We start from the raw sequence: 27,194 nt of genomic DNA, 5'->3' as shown, positions 1-27,194 counted from the left end.
GCCCTTCGGTTGCATATTTTATTTTATTTTTTTGAATATTAAAAGTTCGGACCAGTTTACTCCCAACACAATTAATTTCAGAGTGCTGAAGTAAACGACCCGGCAACCTCTAGAGGGCGAAGGTTGGGAATATTTGACCTTCATGAAATTCGAACTTGTGGCCTCTTAATCAGCTAGTTACTATATTTTAGTAATGGTCAATCTGAACCATAAGAATTTCACGTCTCACTTATTTCGTCATTATCACAATAATCGAATATCATTGGATATCGGCGACCGCCTGATTAGACCACATTTGATGCATCCTGATACATTAAAGTATTGGATTGCAATATCCGATCCCATCTAAGTGTTTCCCACAAACCCCACCCCCCCCCCCCCCCGCCCGATCGGAACCGTTCATCTTTTATATATTAGGGAGTACATCAGTCATACCAAAAACGAAGTTAATCAGGTATCGCTATACACTTGATCGGACAGAAAACTCATTTTGTTAATAAAATTGTGTCTTGATAAAGAAGTTTTCTAAACCCAATCAAGACAAATTTTTACGAGAATGATATAATCAACAAGGAAAATAAAAGCAACGGTCTGGATCATCGTATTTGTGTCACAGTCAAATAGCTACTGTACGTTCAAATACAACATAAGACTTAGTTTGTTAAGAATTACATTGAACGTATTGAAGTTAAAAAGTCATTTCCAACTTAAATTTTTCAGTGTTCAATCTTAACAGTTAAGATTTCATGTCTCACTAATTCCATAGTTGTCACCAAAATCGAAGATCATCGGATATCGAGGACCGCCTGATCGGACAACATTTGATTCATTCTGAGGCATTAAAGTATTAAATTGCAAGACCTAACCCCCTCCAAAGTCTTTATTTTTCGATCCGAACCGTTTATCTTATACATATTATGAAGTTCATCATTTGTACCAAGAATGAAGTTGATCGGGTATCGCTACACATTTGATCGGATGGTAACTATCATCCAAAAAAACAAATTGCGTTCCAATAAAAGAGCTTTCTGAACCAGGTTGAGCCAAATTTTTATAATAATAATTTAATCAATAAGCACAACAAAATCAATGGCCTCGATTGTTAAAATAGTTTCGTTTTATTGAGATCCACTAAATAATCATATCAAACATTATTAAAAAATGCATAACATATAGGAGTAATATTATTAGATATTCCTTAACATGTAAGAGGAAGAATAGAGGAGTAACGAGGTGGGAGAGATAGCGGATAAAAAAAAAAAACAAGGTGGGAGAGATAAACAAAGAGGCGAGAGAGGAGGAAATCATGGAAAACTGGGAATAAAATGAAAATAAATTTGAGCGCGGAATTAAACTGCCTAAAATTTTACGATAAATCTATCCACACATACAATCTGTGCACAGATTTTGTTATGGGGCCCACCACGAGTCCCACACAAACGATCCGAGCCGTTCATTAAATGTAAAATATTTTTTCAAGGGTTCCCGTAAAAAATTAGCTCAATCCAATACCTACAGATGCTTGATTAATCATCTAACTTTTCATTACCCAAAAATCTGACTAAAAATTTAGATGATTGGATCGAGCACTTATGTGTATTAGATTAAGCTGATTTTTTACAGGAACCCTTGAAAAACTATTTTACAATTAATAAATGGCTTGGATCATTTGTGTGGGACCCATGGTGGGTCCCACAATAAAATCTGTGCATAGATGTATGTGTAGTTAGCAGGGTTCAGAATTTTATACTTTTCTGTGTCAGTTCCAATTTCATTTGCTTAGTAGGGCCATAATGGATCAAAATCCAACAATTCAACCTGAATTCAACCTGTTTAATTGGAGCCATTTGGGCCGGCTAAATTTTTGTTTGAATATTTATTACTTTTCAAAATTTTTTGTTAGATTGGTATTGGATTTATTCTATGATTTAATTATTCATCTCGATTAGAGGAGTCTAAAAATAAAAATTCACAACCAAAAGTAAATAAAAAAACATATTAAAGACGGAGAAAATTTGAAACAATTGTCTTTTTTGTGTTTAGTGTTGCCTTCTCTGAATTTTTTCAACTTCGATTTATGTTCTTATACTTTTCTAATTGATCTCGCAGAGGCGAATACTTGTTCCAATTTTTTTTTTAATAAAAAGCTAAAGAAAATATCCCTAAAATTAAATAATTCCGATTGCATTTCAATTTTATTTAAGGTTTTTTTTGATAGGCAACAAAATTTTATAAGAACTCGACAAAGGGTACATCGAGGGGAGATCAATTACGGACCACAAAGGATGAGGTACCAAAATAGGCCTACAAAAGAAAGAAAAGGAAAGGAGAAAAAATTGCAATCAATAGATATTGAATGAGCCTGGGAGTAAGAGGCCCAAGATTCAGCACTTCAATCCATTTGAACATTCAATACCAGCAGCACGATATATCAATTTCATTATAGTTTTAAGACGTCCTAGAGAGAAAAATCAGTATCATCAAACAATTGTAAAAATATTTGCTTTAAAATAATGGACGCCCACTATAATCGTATTGATATATCGTCCACTTATTGGACAACTACAAAAAATGTCACGTAACTAAGATAAATGTTTTATTTGTTTCAAGACAAAAAAGGAAAAATAACACATACCCAATGTTGAATTTTTTTGCCAATCGGTAGGAGAGATTATTACATCATGAATAAAATATAAAGTACAAACCACGGGACACTACATCAAGTCAACGAGATAACCAAGTCCAACAACCCAACTCAACTACAAGTCCTAAGGGGAGAAATAACCCCAGCAAATACAAAAAAAGAAAATGAAAAAAGAATACCCTCACAATGAAAAGACTCGAATTCCTAACCTTTTGGTAAAATAAAAGTGTCCTAGCCAACTAAGCTAGCCCCAATGTTTTTCAATATTGAGTTAACTTTTGGTAAAATATCCAAAAAAGAAAAGATAAATCTTTCCCTCGATGGGAGGATAGATTGGTCTAGTGTTTTCCCTACTCCAATAGCTGACTTGGAAAAGATAAATTTTTAGAGGTGGGGGAGAGAAAATTTAGAAACACTAAAAAATTTCGAAACAAAGGCTTCTATTAATAGTTAATTTACAAAAAAAAAAAAACACATTAACCACAATTAACCTATGTTGGAAAATGTGTGCCAATAAACTACCTTTTCCCAACGTAAAATGCTTGTTGCCATAAGGTTTTACTTATAGCTACGCGTATTGCGTTGCCAAAAGTACGATAGTGTTGGCAAATATTTCCCTCATTCTATCTAAAGGGCATCCAATCCAAATCCAATTGTTTTGCCTACGACAGTATCTACGTCGTGAAAAGTAATTAAAATTTTCAATAAGTTTGCCGACGCTTTTGATTTTTCGTAGCCAAAAGCATGCTTTTGCCAACTACTAATGCCTTGCGTAGGCAAATTTAGTTGCTAAAAGTGCATTTTCTTGTAGTGTATATTGTTTTTTTTGTAGATGGATGCTGGAAATGGGGAGGATCGTGACTCCCACTTAGGTTCTGATGAACTACCACGAAACCCTATTGGAACACAGCGTATGGGTTCTGTAGGTGAGGAGGCTGCTTCAAACATTGTTGGTGGTGGAAGTGGTCCAAGTGGAACAGGACCTCTAGGTTCTACTGCTACTCCGACAGATTCTACTCATGCAGCTGCAAATTCAGGCCTTAGTGGTTCAAAAAGGTCAAGACGCCACTCATGGGTATGGAATCATTTCTCTATAAATGAAAACTTGAAAAATGAAAATGGTGTTGACATAGGAGCTAGGGCTGTATGTCATTATTGTGACAAAAATTATAAATGCAAAAGTAATAATGGTGTAGGGCCACATGGTAGACATCTAAGAAGTAAACATGCTGATAAAATTGGTGATGCATCTGATAGTAGTAATTTTGTTTATTCAAAATAAAAAATGAGACATGGACTGGCCTTTTATGTAGTTGTAGCAGAACAACCATTTACTTTTGGTGATGATATTAGATTTGAATATTTTGTTAAAAATTGTCTGAATCCTTCATTTGCTAAAGTTTCTAGAAATTCAACTCGTAGTGATATGAAGAAAGCTCATAGTGAAGTTAAAAAAGATTTGATTAGTGAACTTGCAACTGTTGGTGCAATAGGTTTTACTTCTGATATGTGGTCTGGTATAAATAATCGTGGTTATATTTGTGTGACTGCTCATTATATAGACTTTAGTTGGACTTTGCGAAAAAAAATTATTGCTTTCCGTTTAGTGGAGTTTCCTCATGATGCTGAACAAATTTATGAAAGTAATATGGGTGTTTTTAGGGATTTTGAAGTTGTTGATAAAGTTTATAGCATTACTTTTGACAACTATAGTGCTAATAGTGCTACACTTCCATTGTTTATAAGAAATTTGATGACTCCTTATTTTGGTGAGTTATTGCATTTGCGATGTGTATGTCATGCCATTAATTTAGTTGTGCAAGATGGTTTGAAACATATAGCACCACAGATTAAAAAAATTAGAGATGCCGTTCTTTTTATTGCTACTTCCCCATCTAGGCAACAAGAATTTGATAAATTGTGCACATCACTTTACAATCTTAAACCCAAAAATATGAACTCTGATATTCAAAATCGTTGGAATTCGACCTACCTTATGTTAAAGTCTTGTCGAAAATATAGTGATGCAATATCTGCTTATGTTAATCAGAGGTATCGACCGTGTCGTGGTAATCCTTTAGCTCAAGCTGATTGGGAAATTGGTTTTGAGTTCATGAAATTTTTGAAAGTGTTTTATGCTGCTACCGTAGCTTGTTCGGGTGTTCGTTATCCTACTTCTTGTATTGTGCTTCATCATCTTTTCAATATCAGTGTCAATTTTCGTAAACATAGGGAACATCCAAATTTTGCACATGCTTGTATAGATATGGAAGGAAAATTCAGAAAATATTATGAGAAAATGCCACCAATATTTATGTTAGCTGCAGTAATGGACCCTAGGATGAAGTCACAAGGTGTTAGCTTGCTCTTAAGAGAGATTGGTACGAATTTGGGGATTACTGCTTTACCTTCTTCTGCTAATGTGAATGATTTATTGACTATCATGTATGCCAAATATGAATCTAAGTTTCGTTCTAATGCTGCATGTACTGCTGCTCCTTTAACATCTTCTACAAGTACCAATGATGAATTTTGGGATTTTGTTAGTTCAAATTTAGGAATAGGAAGTAGCACTGGAACTTCACGCATTGAACTTGAGAAATATTTGGACCTAGAATCTATTAACGTGAATGACAGGCGTGATTTTGATGTCTTAGCTTGGTGGAAAAAAAATGAAGATAAATATCCTGTTCTTTCAATCATGGCACGTGATCTACTAACCCCTTCTGTGTCTACAGTGGCATCCGAATCCGCCTTTAGTGCAGGTAAAAGAGTGTTGGATGAGAGGAGGAGCAGACTAGCTCCAGACATTTTGGATTGTCTCATATGCTTGAAAGATTGGGAGGATGCACGCCTTGGAATTCAAAAACGCTTAGCTAAAGATGAATTCAGAGACTATTTTCCAGATTCTGATATAGACAGTGATTAGAAGGACCTGCTGTCATTTGGTTTGAATCTATTATTCATTTTTTTTGTTGGGGTTGTGTCTGTGGCTTACTCATTTCAGCATTGTGTATGGCTTGTTCATTTCAGTAAGTGGGCTGAAGTGGATATTGTGGCAACTTATGAAGGCCTTAAATGGCAACATGATGTTGCCCCGACTTCAGTTTTTGGCTATGATGTATTTTGTTAACTAACATGTTGAGCCTAAGGCCCTAAGTTATGCTGCATGCCTTGTGGTCTGTTTAGCTTCACTTAACTGAAGTGGATGTTGCCTGCATGCGTTGTGGTGTGTGTGGACAGTGTGGCAGTGTGGGGTGTGTATGTGTCTCATTTTAGTCTGAAATGAATAAGCCACAGACATAACCCCAGTTTTTGGCAAACCGAAGTGTGATTGTGTTGCAACTTATGAAGGCCTTTAAGGCAACTTAATGTTGCCGCATCCATTTCAGTTTCCGGCTATGATGATAAAAAAACACTAATGTCTGAGCCGTAGTCGTGTTGTTATGAACTATGAAGTGGTGTTGCAACTTATGAAGGCCATAATGGCAACTTAACGTTGCATCCATTTCAATTTTCTGCTATGATGATAAAAGGAACTAATATCTGAGCAGAATTCAATTTCCTTATTCATCTGGCTTTTATATACCTGTTTTCTGCTGCTACTGCTGCTGGTTCTTGTTTTGTAGGACATTGTAGACCATAGACTCCAAGAACCAAACCACGTGAAGGCTGAAGCAAATTAATACCAACAAAATGTTGAAGGTGGATTTTCTTACTTATTTTTGTATCCATAGTTGTTTTATGATTCCCTCAATTAAAGTAAATGGTGTTTACTGCTTAGTCTGCTTATGTGCTGGAAATAGTGCATACAACATATGCAGTTTGATCTATTTGAATACCAAAAGTAAATACGTGAAATAAAAAGGATTGGAGCATTTTCAATCTCTAGACTCTAGTAGTTTATGTGTTAGTAGCTCGTATTTAGCTTGGTGGATACCTCTAGCCTGTTTTTATGCTAACCTGAGGTGCAATGAAGCCAGGCTAAATATTGAGTTGTTTTTAGTTAGTATAGTTAGTTTTATTTGATTGCATTTCTTAGCCGAGGTGGTAGCATAACCCCTCGGATATTCTGTTTGCTGAGTTGAGGTGGCGGCCTAGCCCCTCCAGTCTGTTAGTTTGTTAGTATGTTAGCTGTTTATTTGATTGCATGCCTTGTGGTCTGTTTAGCTTCACTTAACCGAAGTGGATGATGCCTGCATGCGTTGTGGACAGTGTGGCAGTGTGGAGTGTATGTGTGTGTGTGTGTGTGTCTCCTTTTAGTCTGAAATGAATAAGCCACAGACACAACCCTAGTTTTTGGCAAAGTGAAGTGTGAGTTTTTAGGAAACCCCGAGAGGTGTGAACGTGTAAGAGGAGTGGGAAAAGGAGTCGCACAAATAAGATTAGGTAAGTGAAGAAACTATTCAGTTCAAGTCTCAAATGGCACATGTGCTTAATGTAATCAACGAGTTAAATAAAAACCATGTAGTTCACTCATTGAATTCATTTAGCATTAAGATGCTACTATTGAAATGTGGTGAAACCGTGAATTAAGGAGTTTGGTCCTCTGGAACAATTCTGTTGAGTTGAGTCCTAAATGGTGGATGACGATTCCATTTGCATTATGTTCTCTTCGAATGGTCAGAAAAAGCATTGCAAGAGATTGCCCAATATATTCCTGCATTCATTCCAATAACCAACAACTACTTTGCCTAGAATTGAACCTTGAAGTTTTTTTTTTTACCATTAAGCTTTCAGCCCTAGTTGAGTTCACACTAAATTTCTGTGGATCATGTGGTTTTTACTTATCAATTCATGAATGACCCTTTTTTCCTCGCAAAAGTATCATGTAGTTGTCTGTCCCGCGTGTCTCAAATAATTTTACTCTATCTAAGCCCCAGGTAGCCTTCAAGGAAACGAAATTATGAACCATTGACTCACCTCACCTGATACAGCTCAAACACGTGACCTCCTTTTCTAGTTTGTGTCAATTAAGTTGAAAACCTCTTTTTGTTTTCTGCTACCGGCATTGCTATAAGAAACGGTTATCGTTATGGTTCTCAGAAACTATCAGTAACATGAGTTGGAACTTGGAAAGTACGCTAAAATAAAATCAACTTCTTTTAAAACTAGAAGCTGTTATAGTAGTTGATTAATGGTAACAAACATTTTGTTACGAAGATCAGTTGAGATAGTACTTCAATTGCAGGAGTTACTTGAGTAAGTTGAGTTGGGTGAGGCAGTTGGAACTCAAAGACGAGGTCTTTCCCAAGACCTTATCTCCATGCTTCCAGTTAAGAAATTCAAGTGTAGCTTCTTCTCTAGGAAGAAATCAAGAAATGAGAGGTACCATTTAAGATTCTGAACCCTGTCATTCTATCGTCCTCTTCTGTCAAGTTGCTACTTCTGAGGTTAGTTTTTATGTACTGAGAGATGTCCAACTTTCTATCCATTATTGTTCCGTACAATTCTGGAATTATGAGACAAAATGGAAAGGATTGACATAGGATAAGGTTATCAACAAAAAGTTGACCAATGTACACAGTTCGTACTGTCATGTCTATGGTTAACTAATTATTGGGCATTCATTTTAGCTCAGTGTATAGTTATCTCCCTCTGTTCTGGGGATTTAGAATTATGATAACCAATGTACACAGTTCGTACTGTCATGTCTATGGTTAACTAATTATTGGGCATTCATTTTAGCTCATTGTATAGTTATCTCTCTCTGTTATGGGGATTTAGAATTATGATAAAGTTAACTTTCCCCAATCTAAGCTGAAAACGGACATAACGGGGCGGGGTTGCGCGCGAGCCGAGTGACGTAGGTGCACAAGAGTACTTCGCGCCACAACCATCTCTTTTTTATGGGTTATACGGACCGATGCCTGCTGCTTCATCTGGGAGAAAAGAATCAGAGTAAGCTCCTTCTTTGCTTGTTTGGACGGTGTGGTTTAATTACCTTGCCAGTGAGTAGAGGGAGGAATGCTTTATGTTTAGTAATATTACTCAGAGAGAGTCGTGTTAAACACTTTGGTAAATGCCAAACCTTTTTACTTGCAGTTTAGTTGAGTTAGCCACCCTTTCCATTTTCAGGTTCAGAAATTTGACTCTAGGATCCTTCGGGAGATTGAGTATAAAGTACAAGTTTCACTTGAGCTAGCATTAGTTTCTTTGGTTAGTTTTGCTTCTACTCTCTTTGCTACCTGGGCTGAATTCAAGTAATGGAAGAGTGTTTTAGGCGTTGCATTACTTTAAAATTGGTTTTATGTATTCTTGTTATTATGTTTATTGTGTTCCTTTGACAGTTTTATGCTTGCAGTTCTGTATTTGTCATTGGGAGCAAAGAGGTGATGAATCGCAAAGAAGCAAGTTTCGAGTATGGAAAATGTGCAAATGAAGAATAGGGGATATTTGAACAGGGGATATTTGAACAAGATGGTTTGCCTTGTACATTTTCTTAAAGTGAGATGCATTTGTGTATTTTATGAAAACCATGTAATTACTTTGACTATTTTGTGTGATTTTGGGTGGAAATTATTTCCAAATCTGATGTAATGAATCATTGTGCATGGATGACTTGTTTGTTTTAATTGAAATCATGGGTTTGGATATAGTTGGTGTGTTGAATGGAATGGCAGTATAATGAATGGTATTTAAAACATTCAAAAAAACTAGGCTAACATAGGCAATGTTTGGTAACGTTGCCACTTTTCTATTTTCTGTTTTCTATTTGTTGAAATCAATTTCTATTTTTTTTTTAAAAAGTAAAAACAGAAAACATGTTTGTGTCAATTTATTTTTTTAAAAAAAAGAAGCAAACGGTGCCTTGTTGCATTTTTTGATGCCAAACAGGGACGTGCATAGATAATGTAGTGGAGGAAGATCACATGTGGCCTGTGGATTTGCAGATTCTCTTCTCTCTCTAAAATATACTCTGCCTCTCTCTCTCTCTCTCTCTCTCTCTCTCTCTCTCTCTCTCTCTCTCCTGCCTTTCTTCACGTTCTTCTCTTTCTGGTTTTTTTTTCTTCCTCTTTCTTCTCCATTTCCCTTGTCCATTTCTACTCCCCTTTTTGAGTGCTTTTACAGAAAGTGAAATTGTAAAGCTAGATCAAGTGACATTGGGTCTTCATCTCTCTCTCGATCCATCGTTGAAGATTGGGTCTTCGTTTGCTTCTTGATTTTGCTTGGAAATCCCCATTACTTCCTCCTTTATTTCAATTGAACTTTTTGGATTTTGAAGACAGAAAGTCAGAAAGAGAGAGAGATAGAGTGGAAGTTGGCTTTTGCTCTGGGCAAGACTTGAACTTGCGTCTCGCGCAGCCTGTTTTTGTTTTCAGAAATAATGGAAGCTCAGTTTTGCTACTTCTCCAATTTTCAAAAATTTTGAAAGTCATTCTCTCTTTTTGCAAATGAAAATAGACATGCAAACATACTTCCATGTCCAGTTTTTGAAAATTCAGGTAAAAAAACAGAAAACTGAAAGTGAAAGCGCTACCAAACATAGCCATAGTGTTCCAAACATGTATGAACCAGATTGATTATCTACAACTTGTATGGATGCGGTTTTTTTGAGTGAGAATGGTTTTCCATGGAGAGGAAACAGAGGTGGTAGGATAGAAGGTTTGCCTCCTGTTTGGTGAAATTGTATAATTTGTATGTCTGCAATTTTTTTATTTGGAGAACTTCAATTTTACATATCAAAGAAGATATCCTTCTTTTTTTCACCATATAACTGATAATTATTCCCAATTGCTTGATGGATATGAACAAAATATAATTTGAAGGAAGGAGATGAGCTATTCATAAACTATTCCAAACTCTCTGCCGATCTTGTACACAGGTGCTTCGTCTTCTCTTGTTAAACTATACCATAAGTTGCCTTCTCCTGATTATTTAAGCATTTGCCAGTGCCTGATGTTACTGGATGACCCAGAGGGTGTTTCCAGCATCTTGGAAAAACTTCTACGATCTGAAAATAAGGATGATGCTTTGCTCGCATTTCAAATAGCTTTTGATCTGGTCGAGAATAAGCACTAAGCTTTTCTACTGAATGTCAAAAATCTGTGTTTTTTGGGCACCGGAATGTGTGTTTTATGGGAAGATTTTTTTTTAGACAAAAATCAATTGCTGGTTGGTAATGTGTATACGAAAATCGATGGCACAACATGGCACGGCACGACACACGATTAAGGGCTGCACGGCATGACACGAACCGACAAAAAAGGCACGACACGAGTCACACGACCCGACAAAAAAAAGCACAGCATGACACACACAACCCGACAAAAAAAGGCACGGCATGACACGACAAAAAAAAGGCACGGCACGACAAAAAAAAGGCACTGCACGACACAACCCGACAAAAAAAGGTACGGCACAATCCAACACGATTAATTAATCGGGCACGGCACGACATGACACGATTTAAAAAAGGCATGGCCCGACAAAGCAAAATGGCCCACCACGGCACGGCACGGGCATGGTACGGCATGGCACGATGAAGTAAACGGGCACGGTACGACACGACACGAAGCACGGTTGGCACGGAAGAAAATGGCACGGCATGGCATGACAGGCACGTTTGACACCTCTACTCTCCCCTCTCTTGTACTAGTACACACACACACACACATATATATATATTACAATGTGCAAGAAATTAATAGATACTTTTGTACTTGTGTCAAAGAGTTTTAAAAGGCTAAGATTTTTCCTTTAAACTAATCAATTAGCACATGCGTACTTAGTAAGTTTTTTAATCAACCAAGTACATATACTAATATATAACAAAGGTACTATGTACTCTAGGTAGTTCAACTCTCCATTAAATTAATCTAATTGGGTACAAAACCCCAATATAAAATAATATAAGAGTACTTAGGAAATCTTAGGTCTTTTAAATCCAAGGTACATATATAATATAATATAGGTACAAACATCACATGGGGATTTAGAAAATGACTAGTTTATGAAACCCTAGCACTAGTTGGAAAGACTAACCTTATTACCCAATGAATAATAAAATCCCTAGTATTTATTGTTCAATGGACAAAAGTAATAAGGAAGCTTTTATACTAAAATAATCAAATGTCATTTTAAACAATTATAAAATTCTATTTTTTATAAATATTAGTACTTGAACAAATCCATCAAGGAACACTTTTAATATAAAGAATGGGGTTTCTATTATCCAATGGATAAAAGTTCTCCTAACTTTTATTGTCCAATGGATAAAGAAGAAAACCAAAATAATAAAAGAAAATAATTAATAAATTTTCAAGTCTAGGGTTTAAAAGGTTCACAAGGTTCAAAGATGGGCAAAAAGGTCCATCTATGGTTAGGGAAATGTAACTAGGTGACTTCCTAGTTTGGTTTCTCCAACAAGTTGGTTAGAAGCTAACTAGACTTGCTAAGTAGGGCTTAAAAGTCAAGAAACGATCTTTGAAGGGTTAAAGTGTAATTACGACAAATTATGAAAATTTAAAAGGAAATATTAAAAGCAATCTAAGTAATTAAAAGAAAAATTCAAATATTTAACGAAATTTTTATTGACTGAAAATCAGGGCTGTAACATGTTTCATTCTAAGGTTTCTTCTGTTTCTTGTGCAATGATTAGTGAGTAGTCGTCGGGTAGAGTCGCGGGGTGATTAGCATACCGTAGCCGGATTGGATGCGTTCTGCTCCTTTTCGAAATAAAGAATGTTTAAAAAATAATTTTAGATTGGTAAAATACTTCCCGTAGACGAATCTGGGCATTGTCGGAGTCCATATGAATGGGAGAATGGGGGTCCAAAACTCATTTTTCGCTGCGCATGGGTAAACGGCGACCATAAGGGTTCGCATCTTTCGGGGTATCTTTTTCAGCCTTAAATCAAACGTTTTAAAGAACACCGATTGAAGCAGATGAGTCTGGGCCGGTTGCGAGTGCTTTGAACCCTACGACCGTACCTTCTTTTTAATTATTTGAAAAGGATAAATATTTTCCTAGCTTTTAGTTAATTTCATCCAATCGATAAGGGGTGGCTATCTAAGAGCCCATTTAAATTATAACAACCCGAATTTTTAGTTAGCACACATCACCGTCTTTGTGGATTCGACTCTGGTCTTACCGGATATTGTGCTACATCGGTCTCCGCCCTACGCTTGGGGCAACCCATTATTTTAGGACTAGAAAATCGGTCAAGCACCATCCAAACACCTCGTAAGGATTGGATTTTAACCTACAGTTTAGGCTTACTCATCGGCATCTGTGCTTTGCATTTTTGGATACCGAGTGGCATACTATTGGTTGCCAATGTAGTTAGGATTACTTGTTTCTAGTTGTTCTGATGGTAACACGCCTTAAAATCAATCCCATGTGTGATGTGAGATTGATTTTAAGACCAATCAGGAATAATACTGATGAAGACGCTAATACAAAAAATGAAGTTTCGAACTACTTTAAGGCCAATGCTTCCTCCTCATCAATAATATTCCCATAAGTGAAAACCATAGTGGAACTCCTTAATAGGGAGCATTGCAATTTGATGCAACACATCTTCCTTTTACGAAACTAGTTGCAATAAGAGATCATGAACTTGTTTATGCTAAAGATTCTCATTTTGAAACACAAACACGAATAGAGAAAACTCTCAATTTTCATTAATAATCATCAAAAAAGCAAACAATTTGCCAGAAGGCTTACTTCTCAATTTATAGTAGAGCAGTACTAAAATACTGAAAAGGAAATAAAACATATGGGATAAAATCAATCCTTATTCTTCTTGACCAAGCATAGGAAACTAAATACTTCTTAGAATTCTTATTCTTAAAATTGAAATTCCCTAACAAAATTACTAAAATCAAAATAAGGAAAACTAGAGAATGCTATTTATTAAATTATTTCGATTTCCATTCTGCATCACAATTGCTCTTGGACATAGAGTACAAATTGAAATCCCAACATCCACTTATTTATTTCCCATTTGAATTTGGAAACAAACACCAAATTATCAATGCTTGATCATATGGAGATTGAATCTTCGTACAGTGCAATGATGGAGTCTTTGGCACATTTTGGTTGAGTATAGCCATCACTATACTTGTATACCACACCGTAAAGGCATGCAAAGTTGAGAATTCGAATGACAAGATCTCTAGATATCATAGTTTGTCTCATCATCTCTTCATTGATGTCGATCCATGCATTCTCAATTATTTTCAACAAATCACTAATGGCTTCCGGCCTTGAAACACCATGTTGCTTCATGTAGCACTCAACTCCAGTAGCCACGTGGCTTCTCTCATCTTCTGTCTTCAATTGTTTAAAAAAATTACAAAAACAATTGTTAGATAAATGATGACCATGTGTGAGCATCCACCATATGTCAATGTTTCACCTATCAGTATTGCAGAATAACTTTATGTAAAGGGAGTCGTGTGAGTGACACGTATCCCTTAATTGTTTGCAGTTTTTAGTTTTATTAAATTTTAGAAAATATCTTCATAACATCTTTGCATAGACCCCAAAATTTGCTGTTAACATAAATCAAAGCTAACATCAATTTTCCAATAATCATGTGATAAAAGGTGCTTTAAGGTAAAACAATCAGGCCAAATCAAACCCAATGGAAACCAGTTTTGTCAACTAGGCATGCCAAGGAGTTGGATTTTTAAATATATTGTTTTGATCAGATCATTGAAAGATCTAAACTCGTTGTACTGTTAAATGGAACTGCCTTCTTTGCAGTTAAAACCAGGATTACAAGATTCAGTCTGAGAATGCAGTTTCAAACCAAAATGCAAAAACGTCAAACAGAATTAACAGTATATTGTACTAATTACCTTGCAGCTCTGTATGTCATTGATGACTCGGAATATTGTTGAGCAAGCCATGAGGATTCGAGGTTGAGATTGTAACCATTGGAATGCCTCAAGGGTTGCAATCTCTCCCATCCCTACAAATGCCGCTGTTGTGAGCAATGGAGAAGTGATGGTTACTAAAGCATTGGCCAAATACTCTTCCATCTTTTGCACATATCCTTTCTTTAACCACTCGGTCTCAACGTCGTAGCATCTTACTACTTCTTTGTACTGATTTGAATGAACATAGAGAAAGTGAAAATCAAGAAGAATGTGTCAATCACTTGAGTTAAAATGAACTATAATAAAATAAGAAACATAACTCAAGCATAATCTTGAACATTAATTGTGTGTAATTTTACTCATTAGTTTTTTTTTTTTTTATTCATCTCTATATGTGTCAATCGCTTGAGTTATGCACGTTCCATAGTTTTGTAATTTACTTATTGTGTTAGAAACTTGCAACTTTTAATTATGATTGTTTTGATTTGGATTCGGAAAAAAATATGCTTGTGCAGCTAGCTTCGTTATCATCATGAATGAGTTCCTCTAAAAGAAACTATCAAGTTGCCAGTTAAAGACAAAACTACCATTTCAATTTCATTTATGTGAAAACTTTGTAAAATATTTATGAAAGAACATTATTTTCTCATAAAATTAGCAAAATAAAAAAAAAATAATAGTGAGAAGTATTTGAAGAAGTATTTAAGTTGCCATACCGCTTCTTCTAAATATTGGACGCTGTAGTTTATTTCTTTCTTTGCCATGATCTCCTGGTAAAATTCATCATGAACGCTTAGGAGAGCCTTGTAGATTGGCTTCATGTAGTTAGGGAGTTGATCAATAGCATTCATGTCCCACCTAACATAGGAGAAAGATGGAGTCAGAGGGGGACAAGTTAAGGCAGCCGCCACAACAACAATTTCAAAACATACTATTTACTACATTGAAAAAATTATTTTATCCTCAAACTACATAAGCCAGCCACCACTAAATTTTTTCATTATTTTGTTATATAGGATAGGAAGTCTTTAATCCTCTAGTTTTTTTTCCTATAAATTAAAGGAGGACAAAAAAATAGTCCAAAACCAAATTCAACGGGCCAAGTGAATATTATGAAATATGAGGTTTAAATTAAGAAAAATCAAACTTCACAATTTGTTTTTATGTAAACTCTATGGGAAAAGACAAACAGAGAAGACCTCTAAATGCAAACATAAAAGAAATGTAGCAAATTAAGTATCAAAGGCTGTGATTGAATGGCGTCGAAATTTGCAAATAAATTTTCTTCAAAGTCGAGAAGGTCTCATACATAGAGAAGCACATTGTTAAAAGTTTTGATGTCGATTCTATCATCAATACTTTTAACGATACGAAAAAGTATTTCAATTCAAAATACCTCATTTTAGTAGATAGATTAAATTAAAATTACACTGTCTTGGTATTGTGTTGGATATGACAAACATCGTGGATTATAGTTTTCAATATGCTATTTTAATTTTTTTTGAAGTCGATAGACATGCATATTATGGCCCCACCACTAAGGTAAAATTTTGGCTCAATCCCTGCACATGAGCACTTGATGTGACATAATCATACCTCCTATATTCAAGGGAAGAGCAATACTAGACATAAATGTTCCAAAGTTTACATCCATTCTTTCATCTTCATAAGTGATAGAAACACTCAAAATACTATTTAGGGGTCCCACAAGCGCTTGGAAGATAGAACGTAAGAACGTGTAAACTTGGATGTGTGGCTTGCTTTTTTGTATAGGGAAAGAAAAAAGGATCCTATCGAGTGCATACAAATGGATTGAACGGCCGGTCCAGTTTGCCTATTTTCGAGAATTTCTAAGGTCCCACTTAGATGATCTAAAAATCCTTCATATTTTAGAGCTTGTCAAAAAACATCAATCGCGTGAAAAATCACGTTGATCAAGTAACGATTGATATATATTTGAAACATGTTTAATTTGAAATAAGAATGGGTTCTAATCCGGTGTTGCAATCTTTTTCTAAAGATAAATGCACTATGATCAAATTGGTATATGATAACCATGGTTTTTGACGTGGTTGATGTCCTCAAATAGCTCTAAGATCTAAACCCTTTGGATCATCAAGGTGGATCTGGAAACAATCCGAAAATAGGCAAACTGAGTCATCAAAATGGATCCGAAAAGAATTTTTAAAAAAATTGGAATTTTTTAATTTTGTCTTTATAGCTAGCAATAGTACCTCTGCACTGCGTTTGTGAAACATTTGAGTTCTTCATAGGTGCCATAAGCATCGTAGGTATCATCTAGAACAGATATCATTATCATAGTTTTTGTGAGAACCAAACGGGCAAGAAAGTATTGCGGTTCGAAACAAACTGCTGTAGAATAGAAAAAGCACTCCACTGCTCTGTCCCTCACATAAGGAATATGTGACCGTAGATCCCACTCTTTCCACCACCTAAATACATGGAAGTACAATGGTTACAAATATGAGTTACCAAAAAAAAAACTTACGAGAAGCCCATGGTACACCCCAATTAAAAAAATAATTTCGTTTACCAAAAACTGAGCTTTTTAGCTTCTTTGTACTTTTATTTGCATGCTTTTGTTGTTTTTTTGTTTATCTAAAAATGTGAAGCTGTGGAGTAGGTTGAATCTTTGCTAACAACCGCACTTGAAGAGTACATCCTCGTACTCTTCAAAGCTCTCTCAATGTTGTAATCTTTTATTGTTCACAATTTCATCGTTCATGTTTCTTGATATGTTATTTCTATTTTTCGTTTAAGAAAAACAGATTGAACGGGAATTAGATTAACCAGTGTCATTGCCAAATATATATAACATGTACACACACACAACATATTCTCTTTTAATAAGCACACGTGGAATCTTAATTACCTGGAGATGTGGCAAAGTTCTTCCTTGTGTAACATCTGTACCCGATTGAAATCAATCTTTGCAAGCCTCAATAGCTTTTCATTCCTAGAAGCATCCTTTTCATAAACAGAAATGTAATGCCTAGCTTCAACTCTTGGAATTCCCCTTTGGAGTGGTTGGTACAGGGCATGGGTCACTTGTTCTGCCAAATTTGAGCTTAAATGTGGTTTTAAGGACTCAAGGCCAGCTTTTGTAAAACAAAAGGCCTTGTCGAGTATATCTTCTCCATGAGTCTTCAAAAAAGTAGCTTCATATAGGCTTAACATACCTATCACATCACTGCTTATGGTTTCCTTGAACTCGCCATTACTGTCTTTGAATCTTTCAAAGGCATCTGATATAATATTCACGTGAGCCACACCATGTCCATATGATATTAATTATTTTAACTTCCAAAAAACTAAGTCTGTAATGTAATAAAGAGTGATTTACAAATGAAAGTTCTTAAATAATTGATCTCATAAAAAATAATAAGGCAGCGTCATTTTTTAGAAGTTAGCTACAACGTTAAAAGTTTGGGCTTGAATGAAGGGATCTGGAAAAAATGCCACATTATTTTGTACAAAAATCTGTTCCAAAAAATGGTTTTTAGCTTTAAGAAACTTAATACTATATGGCATTGGATCGTTTTTCAGACAGTGATTTGAGAAACTTTTCAAATTGACTCGAGAAAATTTGCATGGTGTTTTTATTATGATGAGTAATAAACCACTTTTACGTATGGAGGTTGGAGTCTAGCTAGAACTACCCCTTAATTTGAATAATGATGCTACGTTGCGCAGACTTTCACAGATATGACAGAATAGTCTTATACAAGTTGGTCTCACAAAATAATGGGGGAGTTTAGCTCATGATATGCATCGGACGACTCCAAACGTATCTGTGTTCTGATTTAAGCACAAAAGTTTATCAGCGTTAAATAGTAAAAAGGGCACTTAATTACCAGAAGACAAGTCATAGCCATGTTGCCTAAACACTCGAAAGTGAAGTGACACCATGAACAAATTATCATGGAAAACATGACTATATTCCTCAAACTTTGGAAACATGTTCTCCAAAAGCTCTTCAATCTCTTTCTGGAAGAGGTAGGAAACACCAAGGCGTTCAAGTGCATCGATCAGAACCATCTTCTCTGCTCCAACATGGTGATCTAGTACTAGCATATCCTTCACTTCTTCCTTCAATACTTCAACCTCTTTATTGTATTTTTCTAGTAACTGCATCATCATATATAGCTATGTCAAAAATGCATCATATATAGCTATATATAACACTAATCGAGATCTATCAAATAAGATCTATATTGTATATTTTTCAAGATCCACGCTAAAAGATATAGACAAAAGGCATAAAAGAGACATACAGAATAATGGACAATGAAAATGAGACAGAGGGAGTATATTAATTAAATACCTGGGTATCTAAAGTGAATGAGGAAAATCGATCTCCCCATAAACTGGGGGGAAAGTTCCCTAAGGGGCGAAGAGTGTCGGGTATTGTAGGCTTTTCCAGAGAAAGATGGTCCATTGTCGGTGAAATTAAGAAGAAAAAAATAAATTATCAATACACTTTACGCGAACGATTATTCAAGCTAAAATCGCTAAGTCCTTTTACTAAGAGAGAGAAGGCTCAAAAAGCTCTCTCTCTGATAGAACAACACAGCTTGATAGTTTGTCAAATGATTCGGGCCAACTCTCCTTAAATAGGATGAAACCCAACCAGCCTCTGTTAGGAGTCTGATCTGCCTGAGGTCTTCTGTGTGCACTAAGGTCCAATCCGTTGGGGAGTATCTACAGAGTCCGCACCACATCACCTGGACTCAATATACATTGAATGACTCATATACACTTAAAATGCTTAGTCTTTGTAAGTGGTGAGCCATCTAATTGTATATTGAGGTCCAACCCTTTTTTTATTTATCTGATGTAGGGCTCAACCTTTTACACATGTTTCTAACAATCTCCCCCTCATGTGTGAACCATGCATTTGGCCTTAGCTCCCCCTCGATTTGATCCAAATGACTCCCCCTTGATCCATGATCTTTTTACTCTCCAACACCGATTTAACCTTGGACTTCATCGCACCCACTCCATCGATCGAGAACCAACCCCTTCACTCCATCGAGAGCCTCCATGCAGCGCTCTGCCTACATCCTTGCTCCATCGAGAGCCACCTTGGATTTTTCTCGCGCCATTGAGAGTCTCCATGCAAGCCCAACAAATCGGTTTGAGTCCGCCCAAAGATCGTCAACCATCGGCTCTGATACCACTTGTTAGGAGCCTAATCCACCTGAGGTCTTCTTTGTGCACCAAGGCAGAATCCATTGGGGAGTATCCACGGAGTCCGCACCACATCACTTGAACTCAATATATATTGAATGACTCATATCCACTTAAAAGGCCAAGCTTTGTAAGTGATGAGACATCTAATTGTATATTAAAGTCCAACCCTTTTTCTATTTATCCGATGTAAGATTCAATCTTTCAAACATGTTCCTAACAGCCTCCACCAGATAAAGCTTAATTAATTAATGAATTAAATGACGACAAAAAAAAATGACAACAATTATCAATAATTTTTTTTTTAAAGAAACAGATGTCGCACGGTTAAAATGTTGAACGTACTGTTGCATGTTAACCCATGTTTGATACTTTACGTCCCACTTCCAGCAGCCCTTGACTTGGATCTTCTCAGTCTCCATGTCCATGGATTTGAAGGCATGTCTGGCATGCATGCATGGGAATTGAGAACGGGGTCTCCCTGGCCAGGCCCGTCCTTCTGGGAAAGTGAGGAAGTCTTGTGCCTTAAGCTTCTCTAACAATTTACTCCTTACGTCAGAATTTAATTGTTTTTAATTTTATTCTAACCGGTTAAAAAACGTGTTATATCTTTGAATCCGTAATATATTTCATATCGCATAAGTATTTTGTTTGATAAATCTCGATTAGTTCTATAATACAATATTTTTGAAATTACGTAAAATATTATAAATTGAAAGCTATAATCGATTGAAAAATGGCACGAACTCCAAAAAAAAAGACTATTAAATCCGGACGGAGGGAATATTTATTTTTGGTAAAATTAAGTATGTGCTCCAAAGTTAATAGGGTGTACAAAAAATAAGCACGTTATGCAAGCGTAATTGCTAGTGTTGTCGCTAAAAAATACAAGAAGAAGAGTGATATTAAACTGATACAGTCACATTAATCAATGATTACTGCTTTCGGAAATTTTATCTACCTCGTTATATGTATTCTTTTTTTTTTTGAATTTTTAGATTGATTTACTACTTATTTTGTTCTATCTTATGTTAAGGGTTCCAACAAGCCAACCTTGAAAATCGCCTCTGACCCTCAAAATGCCGGGGACGTGCTTGTTTCAAGCCTATAATAATTCATTAGAAATCAGGGGGAGCCATGGAAGGCCACGAGCTGAAGACTTAAGCCCTTATTTGGTTGCAAACTTGGAAAAAAAAAATCCAACTCAAAAAACATTCGTTCTCTTACTTTTAATTATTACTCTCATTTTTCTCTCCACTTATTACCCATATATTCTATCATTACTCTCATTTCTCTCTCTACTCATTACCAATATCTCCAATCAATACACTCATTTCTCTCTCTCTCTCTTCGCTCATTACCCTTATCTTCAATTATTACCCTAATTTATCTCTCTACTCATTACCTCTATTTCCTATCATTACTCTCATTTTTCTCACCAATCATTACTCCTATCTTCAATCATTACTCTTATTTCTCTCTCTATCTCTCTTCGATCATTATCATTATCTTCAATTATTACCCTAATTTCTCTTTTCACTCATTGTCCCAAAAATCAAACTCAAAAATTTCCCAAAAGGGAATCGAACAAGGCATTAATCTCCTGAATTTTCACTCAAACTTAGGGCACTAGATAGGTATAGCCAGGTATATGTAGTGTATACATTTAAGCTAATTTTATACAACATACGAGCTAGCTAGTCTAATGAAAAAGCATAGTTTTACTATTCAACTGGTGCATGATTCAAGTCCTAGGGTTCTCTCTTTTCCTTCTGCATAAAAACAATTTTTTCCTCTCACACAATCACAATCCAACGAAAAAATTTAGTTTTACTATCCAATAGACACATGATTCAAGTCCTAGGGTTCTCTCTTTTAATTCCTTTTGCATAAGAATAATTTTTTCTTCTCACATACTCACAATTCCTAAGGTATATTTGTTTGATTGGTGCATGTAGTGGCCCCAGAATAGGACTCCAACCATCCCCAAGCCAAGAACCACTTGGCGCATTCACATCAGCCTGTTTGGGTCATCGCAGAGCTCCATCCAATGTACCCACAGCTCGGGGTCCCATCGTCATGTGGCTCGGTTGCTCCAAGCTAGGTTGGGCTCCTGATGCCCTGAGCGAATTATTTGTGATATCCCACTTTTTCAATAAAAAATAATTATTATTTTGATGCAAATAATTAAATCTTCTATTTTTCTTTTCCGAACTTCTTTCTAATACAAAAAAGGATGTTGATTGTTATTTACGACATTTATTTCAAAAATTCATATAAACTTGAATAACTTATAATTTGATTTGCTAGATAATATTAAACTAGTTTGAATGAGTATACGCAGGGCCGGCCCAACCCCAAGGCCCAAGAGGCCTGGGCCTTGGGCATCCTAAAAATATTCAATTTTTGGGGCACTCAAATTTTTTTTTGTATTTGGGTTTGAATAGAACTCTTTTATAGCCCTATACCATAAAAAATGCCAATCCAACATGCAAATAAAAGCCCAAAAACTCAGATGACCCAAAAACTCGGTGATATTTTTGTAAATCAGAGAACTAATTGGTCCATTTTTGAAGAAAACAAGAAAACCAATGCTCTGCGCCTTTGGCACGTTTTTTCCATGAGAATATGTCCGGCTCACATGGAAAACCATCTTTGCCAGCCAACCAATCAACAGGTGACAGCTCAGCTATTGCCTTTGGTTGCCTTGGAAAAACATGTGCACAGCTATTACTACTGTGGTAAAAAGCAAAAAAGGAACAATCATTCTACCTCCACACCCAAACACACACTCATTTGCACATCCTCACTCATAATAGGGGTATAATCTGCACACACTATACACCCAGTGTGTGTGAGCCCCACTTCTATTGTGAGTGAGGATATGTAAATGGGTGTGTAAGTGAGCGTGGAGTTAGAATTAACATAGTGTACTATGGTTGGTTTGGTAGGTTTTGATTAAAAAGTTAGAACTAACTTATTATTTTTTCTATTCAATTATTTTTTCCATATTTTTTAGTTTTGCATTCAACTCTTGTGACTTATTGATTCATCTCAATGAGAGGGATTGAAAAAGTAAAAAAAAAATTGATCGAAATTCATAATTTTTTTTATAAAATACAATAATAAGTAAAAAATACAACTTTTTGACTTATATTTTTGTATTTTTTAAAAAAATTACGAGTTTCAATCCAAATTTTTTGTTTTTTTGATTCATCTCGCCGAAACAAATCAATAAGTTACAAAAATTTGATGCAAAACTCACAAATACGAAAAAAAATTGAAAGAAGACAAAAAAAAAGTCCTTACATTTTAATAATCCCACCATCCCAGCAGTATATTGTTCTGACAAAATTGGTATGGGTACGCCACTTGTACACCTCCTTGTATGAGACTTATTTTGAGGGCCCACACAAATATTGTGAACCTTGCAATTTGTTCACAACATTTTTTGAAGGGTCCCTATAAAAATCAATTCACTCAGACATCAGTAAGTGCTTGATCTATACGATGTTTTTTTGGTCTATACAAGTAGAGACAAAAAAAAAATGCAAAGATCAAGTACTTACTGATATCCGGCTGAAATGATTTCCTAGAAACCCTTCAAAAAATATTTTGAACAAATTAAACAACTCAGATCATTTATGTGAGATCTTGAAGACTTTGTATTTAATTTGTGTTCGTATGTAGTAATAATTAGTCGAAATTTTATATTAGATTAGCTTTCTCGTATTTTGATCATTGCTGTAAAAATTGTTGTGTTTTAAGGGCACACTTTTTTGAATTTCGCCTTGAGCACTCAAAACTCTTGGGCCGGCTCTGAGTATACGTGAGTATGTGTTGTATCATTGGGCCGGTTAGTTTACTTGGGTTGTACTTAACTATTAAACTCGGGTGTGAAAGTGTATTTAATTACCGGACCCTCTATTTCTTATACATAATGAGGACTAGGGTTACTTTATTTCAACGCTGAAATGACAAGTTTGGGCTGCGGCAGCCGGAGGTACTCACGTGGTTTTACTACTCTTCTAGTTGGCTTCCAGAAGTTCTAATCCTACTATTTTACTAATCTCTTTTTTGTCTTTATAGGTTAATTTTCTTTCTTGTAGTTCAGAGAGAGACAGAGAGAGAGGTGCGTGCACGGTGGAAATTATTACTTGTACCATACGTTTAAGCATCATTTGACTAGCTACAGTACATTGAATTATTATTCACACACATATGGTTTTTCAGTACACTGAATTATTGTCGGGATCTGTAGTTTGGACGTAAAAGGCATTTTCATTTTTATTTCTTTTGTCGTGTCAAACAACTTGTGCACTTATATTTATTGACAGTTTCAATGTGAAATTTTGAGTTGGAGAATGTCGGATATTGTGTCATTTTGCCTAACAAAAATATTGGATTTTGGGTTTGCACAATTTACTTTAATAAAATGTCTATATTTTATTTGTTTCAAGTTGTTAAAATAATTTTAATTAGGCTTCGTATTCCATGATTGTTACATGGTTCACAGCTGGTCAAGATCCCGAATTTAGGGTGTGACATTAGAAGTTAAGTCTTGTCCCCGTGCACTCGAGCTGCTCGGCCATGTATGTCATCTTGACGTAGGCACGGTTACAGCACGTAAATCATCATTGCAGCCAGTTCAAGCCATATGCTTGATCCGTAACTGCCTTATCCTGTGTGTCATATGTAACGTCACCTGAGGTGGTTATCCGAGCGTGCCTTGCACGTGCTTACTTGGTGGCCAAGTAAGATGAGGTCTATAAAAGAAGGAAAATAACCTAATGATATACAGTTTCACCCTAACCCTTAACCTACCTTCTTCCTAGATCTAACTTGATCAGCGAGGGGAGCCAAGAACCAAAGCAAACTTGATGAGCCTCAAGCCGAACACCACATTGCATAAAATGAGCAAAAACTATTTTTAATTGGAAAAATGAAATGAATTATGAAAAAAACAAAAAAAAAAAAAAAGGGACCAAGTAACTATATTTTGACGTTAGTTTATTTTTATTTTTTTAAAAGAAAAGATAAGGGCCAGTTTTACAAGTTCGTTTTAAGCCCAAGAATCTTAAGGCCGCCATTGAGAGAGCCATTCACACATAAGATATAATGAGAGGTTGAGAGTGACAGTGTAAATAATTTGTAGTTTTTCCATACAAATTATAGATCTGCTGCCCCTAGAGTACCCAAATCTAGAGAAGCACATAAATCTTGTGCTTGGTTTCTGTCAAAAAACGCAGTTGCTCGAAACTTTATTTTGGGCAGTGGGCTAGTTTCGCCTCGATGAGACGGATCCCAGAGAATTTCCCTGGTCATCGTCCGACCATTAGGGACATCGCACGCGCTGTTTAAATCCGGCGCACGAAAACCGAAAAGCTGCGTTCAGGTTCACACACCGTAGTCACACTACAAGAAAAAAGAAAATTGGTGACGAAAAAGTGGCAACGAAATTTAATTTTGTCACTAAATGAGTATATTTAGCGACGAAAAAATAAATTCGTCTCTGTTTTGACAACTTTCGTAATGAAATAATTTCGTCACCAATTATACCTGTTTAGCGACGAAAAAAATATTTTCGTCACCAAATGTACTCATTTGGTGACAAAATACATTTTTCGTCGCAGAAAACTTAAAAAATGTGACAAAATTATTTTTCGTCGCCAAAGATAATCATTTGGTGACAAAAAATATATTTTGTCGCCAAATGAGAGCAATTTATTAACGAAATATTTTTTCGTCACCAAATGCTTAACTTCGGTGACGAAAAATAATTTCGTCACCATTTTAATGCTTCTAGTAATGAAAAATATATTTCGTCGTCAAATAGGTACCTTTCGTGACGAAATTTATAAATTGCGCTTTGTCACTAAATGTATTTCAGACATAACTCTTTACTAAAATCTCCGATTGAGATAATTCAAATTGGGTTTGAGTAATAACTCAATTGCCTGCAACTTTCATGTTTATCAAAATTGCTAATTTTAATGTTTAAAGGTTCACAATTACATTTGAAATATATTTTCATGTTAAACATATGTGTTATATATTAGATATTTCAAATATTTATTGAAAAATGTGTGTAATGCAGTTGGTCGTCCCTTGTGCGAAAAACTCAGTGGACTCGGGTTCGAAACCCGGCAGGAGCAAGAAAGAAGTATTTCTTTTCCCATATGAGAACATCTTTTGCAACGAAAAATTTCGTCACCGATGTGACCCATTATTTCGTTGCCAAAAGGAATGATTGATGACAAAAAATTTCATCGTCAAAAAGCACAATAAGCGAGAAAAAAAATTTCGTCACCAATTATTCACTTTTTGGTGACGAAATATTTCATCATCAAAAGGCACTATATAGATGACGAAAAATAGATTTCGTCACCAGGTAGGAATTCTCGACAACCTTTAGTCAACAAATTTTTTTTCGTTATCTATATTATTTGTGACGAAAAACATGCAATTTGTGACGATTTTCATTCGTCACCCAATTGAATTTTTCTTGTAGTGTCGGCACCCGCTTCAGAAGGGAGAAGAAGAAGAAGAAAACCGGTCATAATCCTTCCACGTTTTTTTTTTCTAATCCTTAATCCTTCCATGTTTTGATCAGGTCCTTTTCCACTTTTGTCCTGATCCCAAGTTTGTAAATGCTCTACTTTCAAAGATTCGCAAACCTAAATAAAACAAGAAATAAAATTTACTGTTAATATATGGAGTACGGTTAAAAAGACTCGTATTAGCAAAACAAAAATAGATGAAAAAGACTGGCAAGTATTCAAATAAAGAAAATAAAAAGACCAGAAGTAAGGTAAAAACCGTGTAGCATATTATACACACTAACTTACATCTAAATTCTAAAAAGACTGTCTCGTGAAGCGGGAATCAAGTACTTAAAAAATAAAAGTCTTAGTGGAATAGGGCTTAAGCCTATAATACGATTTAGTACATGGATAAAATTCCAAACAACCATTTTACATCACACAATTTCGCCATAATCTCCAAAGAATTAAACAATAGCAAGAAAGCCACAAGTTTTTACTCCACTGACTAAACACAAGAAAATAAAACCAAACGTTTGATTTGTCAAGAGGATGACTTTCAATGAAGATTTATCTTTTACTTGGTTGACAGACAATCTAAATTTCGTTACTGTTCACCAAAGAGATCAACAAAGAGAGGTTACTTAAACTTTGGAACACCAGCGCAATACCCTTGCTTGAAATGGTGATCAGTTGACTGATCAGTTCATTGAAGGCAATCCTTGACCTAGCCCAAGTACAATAGTATGGCCGCCCTTCTTCTTCTTCCTTTGTTTGGGCTAATTAAGCACACTTAACGCTTGAAAAGATTTTTCTCCTTGTAGCTAAACTGTTTTCACCAAAAACTTATAATAATGATCTTGTTCGGAACCTTCATTTTCCGCTAAACTTTCCAAACTTCTTTCTTCGATCGGTTTGAATGATGCTTCCAGTTTGTTAGATACAAATTGTGAGCTATACAATACCCA

General features: G+C 35.6%; 1 protein-coding gene and 1 long non-coding RNA gene across 2 annotated transcripts; one reads left to right on the top strand and one right to left on the bottom strand.

Moving 5' to 3' along the window:
- The first annotated feature begins 8,086 nt into the window (after nt 1-8,086).
- On the top strand, nt 8,087-9,038 carry LOC131311086 (uncharacterized). The gene is made up of 3 exons (XR_009195400.1): nt 8,087-8,226; nt 8,723-8,803; nt 8,935-9,038. It is a non-coding gene; the product is annotated as an uncharacterized LOC131311086 (long non-coding RNA).
- A 4,208-nt stretch (nt 9,039-13,246) lies between these two features.
- LOC131311084 (valerianol synthase TPS8-like) lies at nt 13,247-18,950 on the bottom strand. Its single transcript, XM_058338405.1, has 7 exons — nt 18,819-18,950; nt 18,349-18,622; nt 17,367-17,739; nt 16,708-16,926; nt 15,190-15,331; nt 14,453-14,701; nt 13,247-13,922 (listed from the first exon to the last, which is right to left on the bottom strand). Exons 1-7 carry the CDS (start codon nt 18,930-18,932, stop codon nt 13,632-13,634), a joined length of 1,662 nt encoding a protein of 553 aa, XP_058194388.1. The 5' UTR covers nt 18,933-18,950; the 3' UTR covers nt 13,247-13,631.
- Between the last annotated feature and the right edge of the window lie 8,244 nt (nt 18,951-27,194).

The sequence above is a fragment of the Rhododendron vialii genome, chromosome 12a (genome assembly GCF_030253575.1).
Source record: "Rhododendron vialii isolate Sample 1 chromosome 12a, ASM3025357v1".
In the NCBI taxonomy this organism is placed as follows: Eukaryota; Viridiplantae; Streptophyta; class Magnoliopsida; order Ericales; family Ericaceae; genus Rhododendron; species Rhododendron vialii.
Note: the sequence above shows the minus strand (reverse complement) of the source record. Positions and strands in the feature narration are given on the sequence as shown.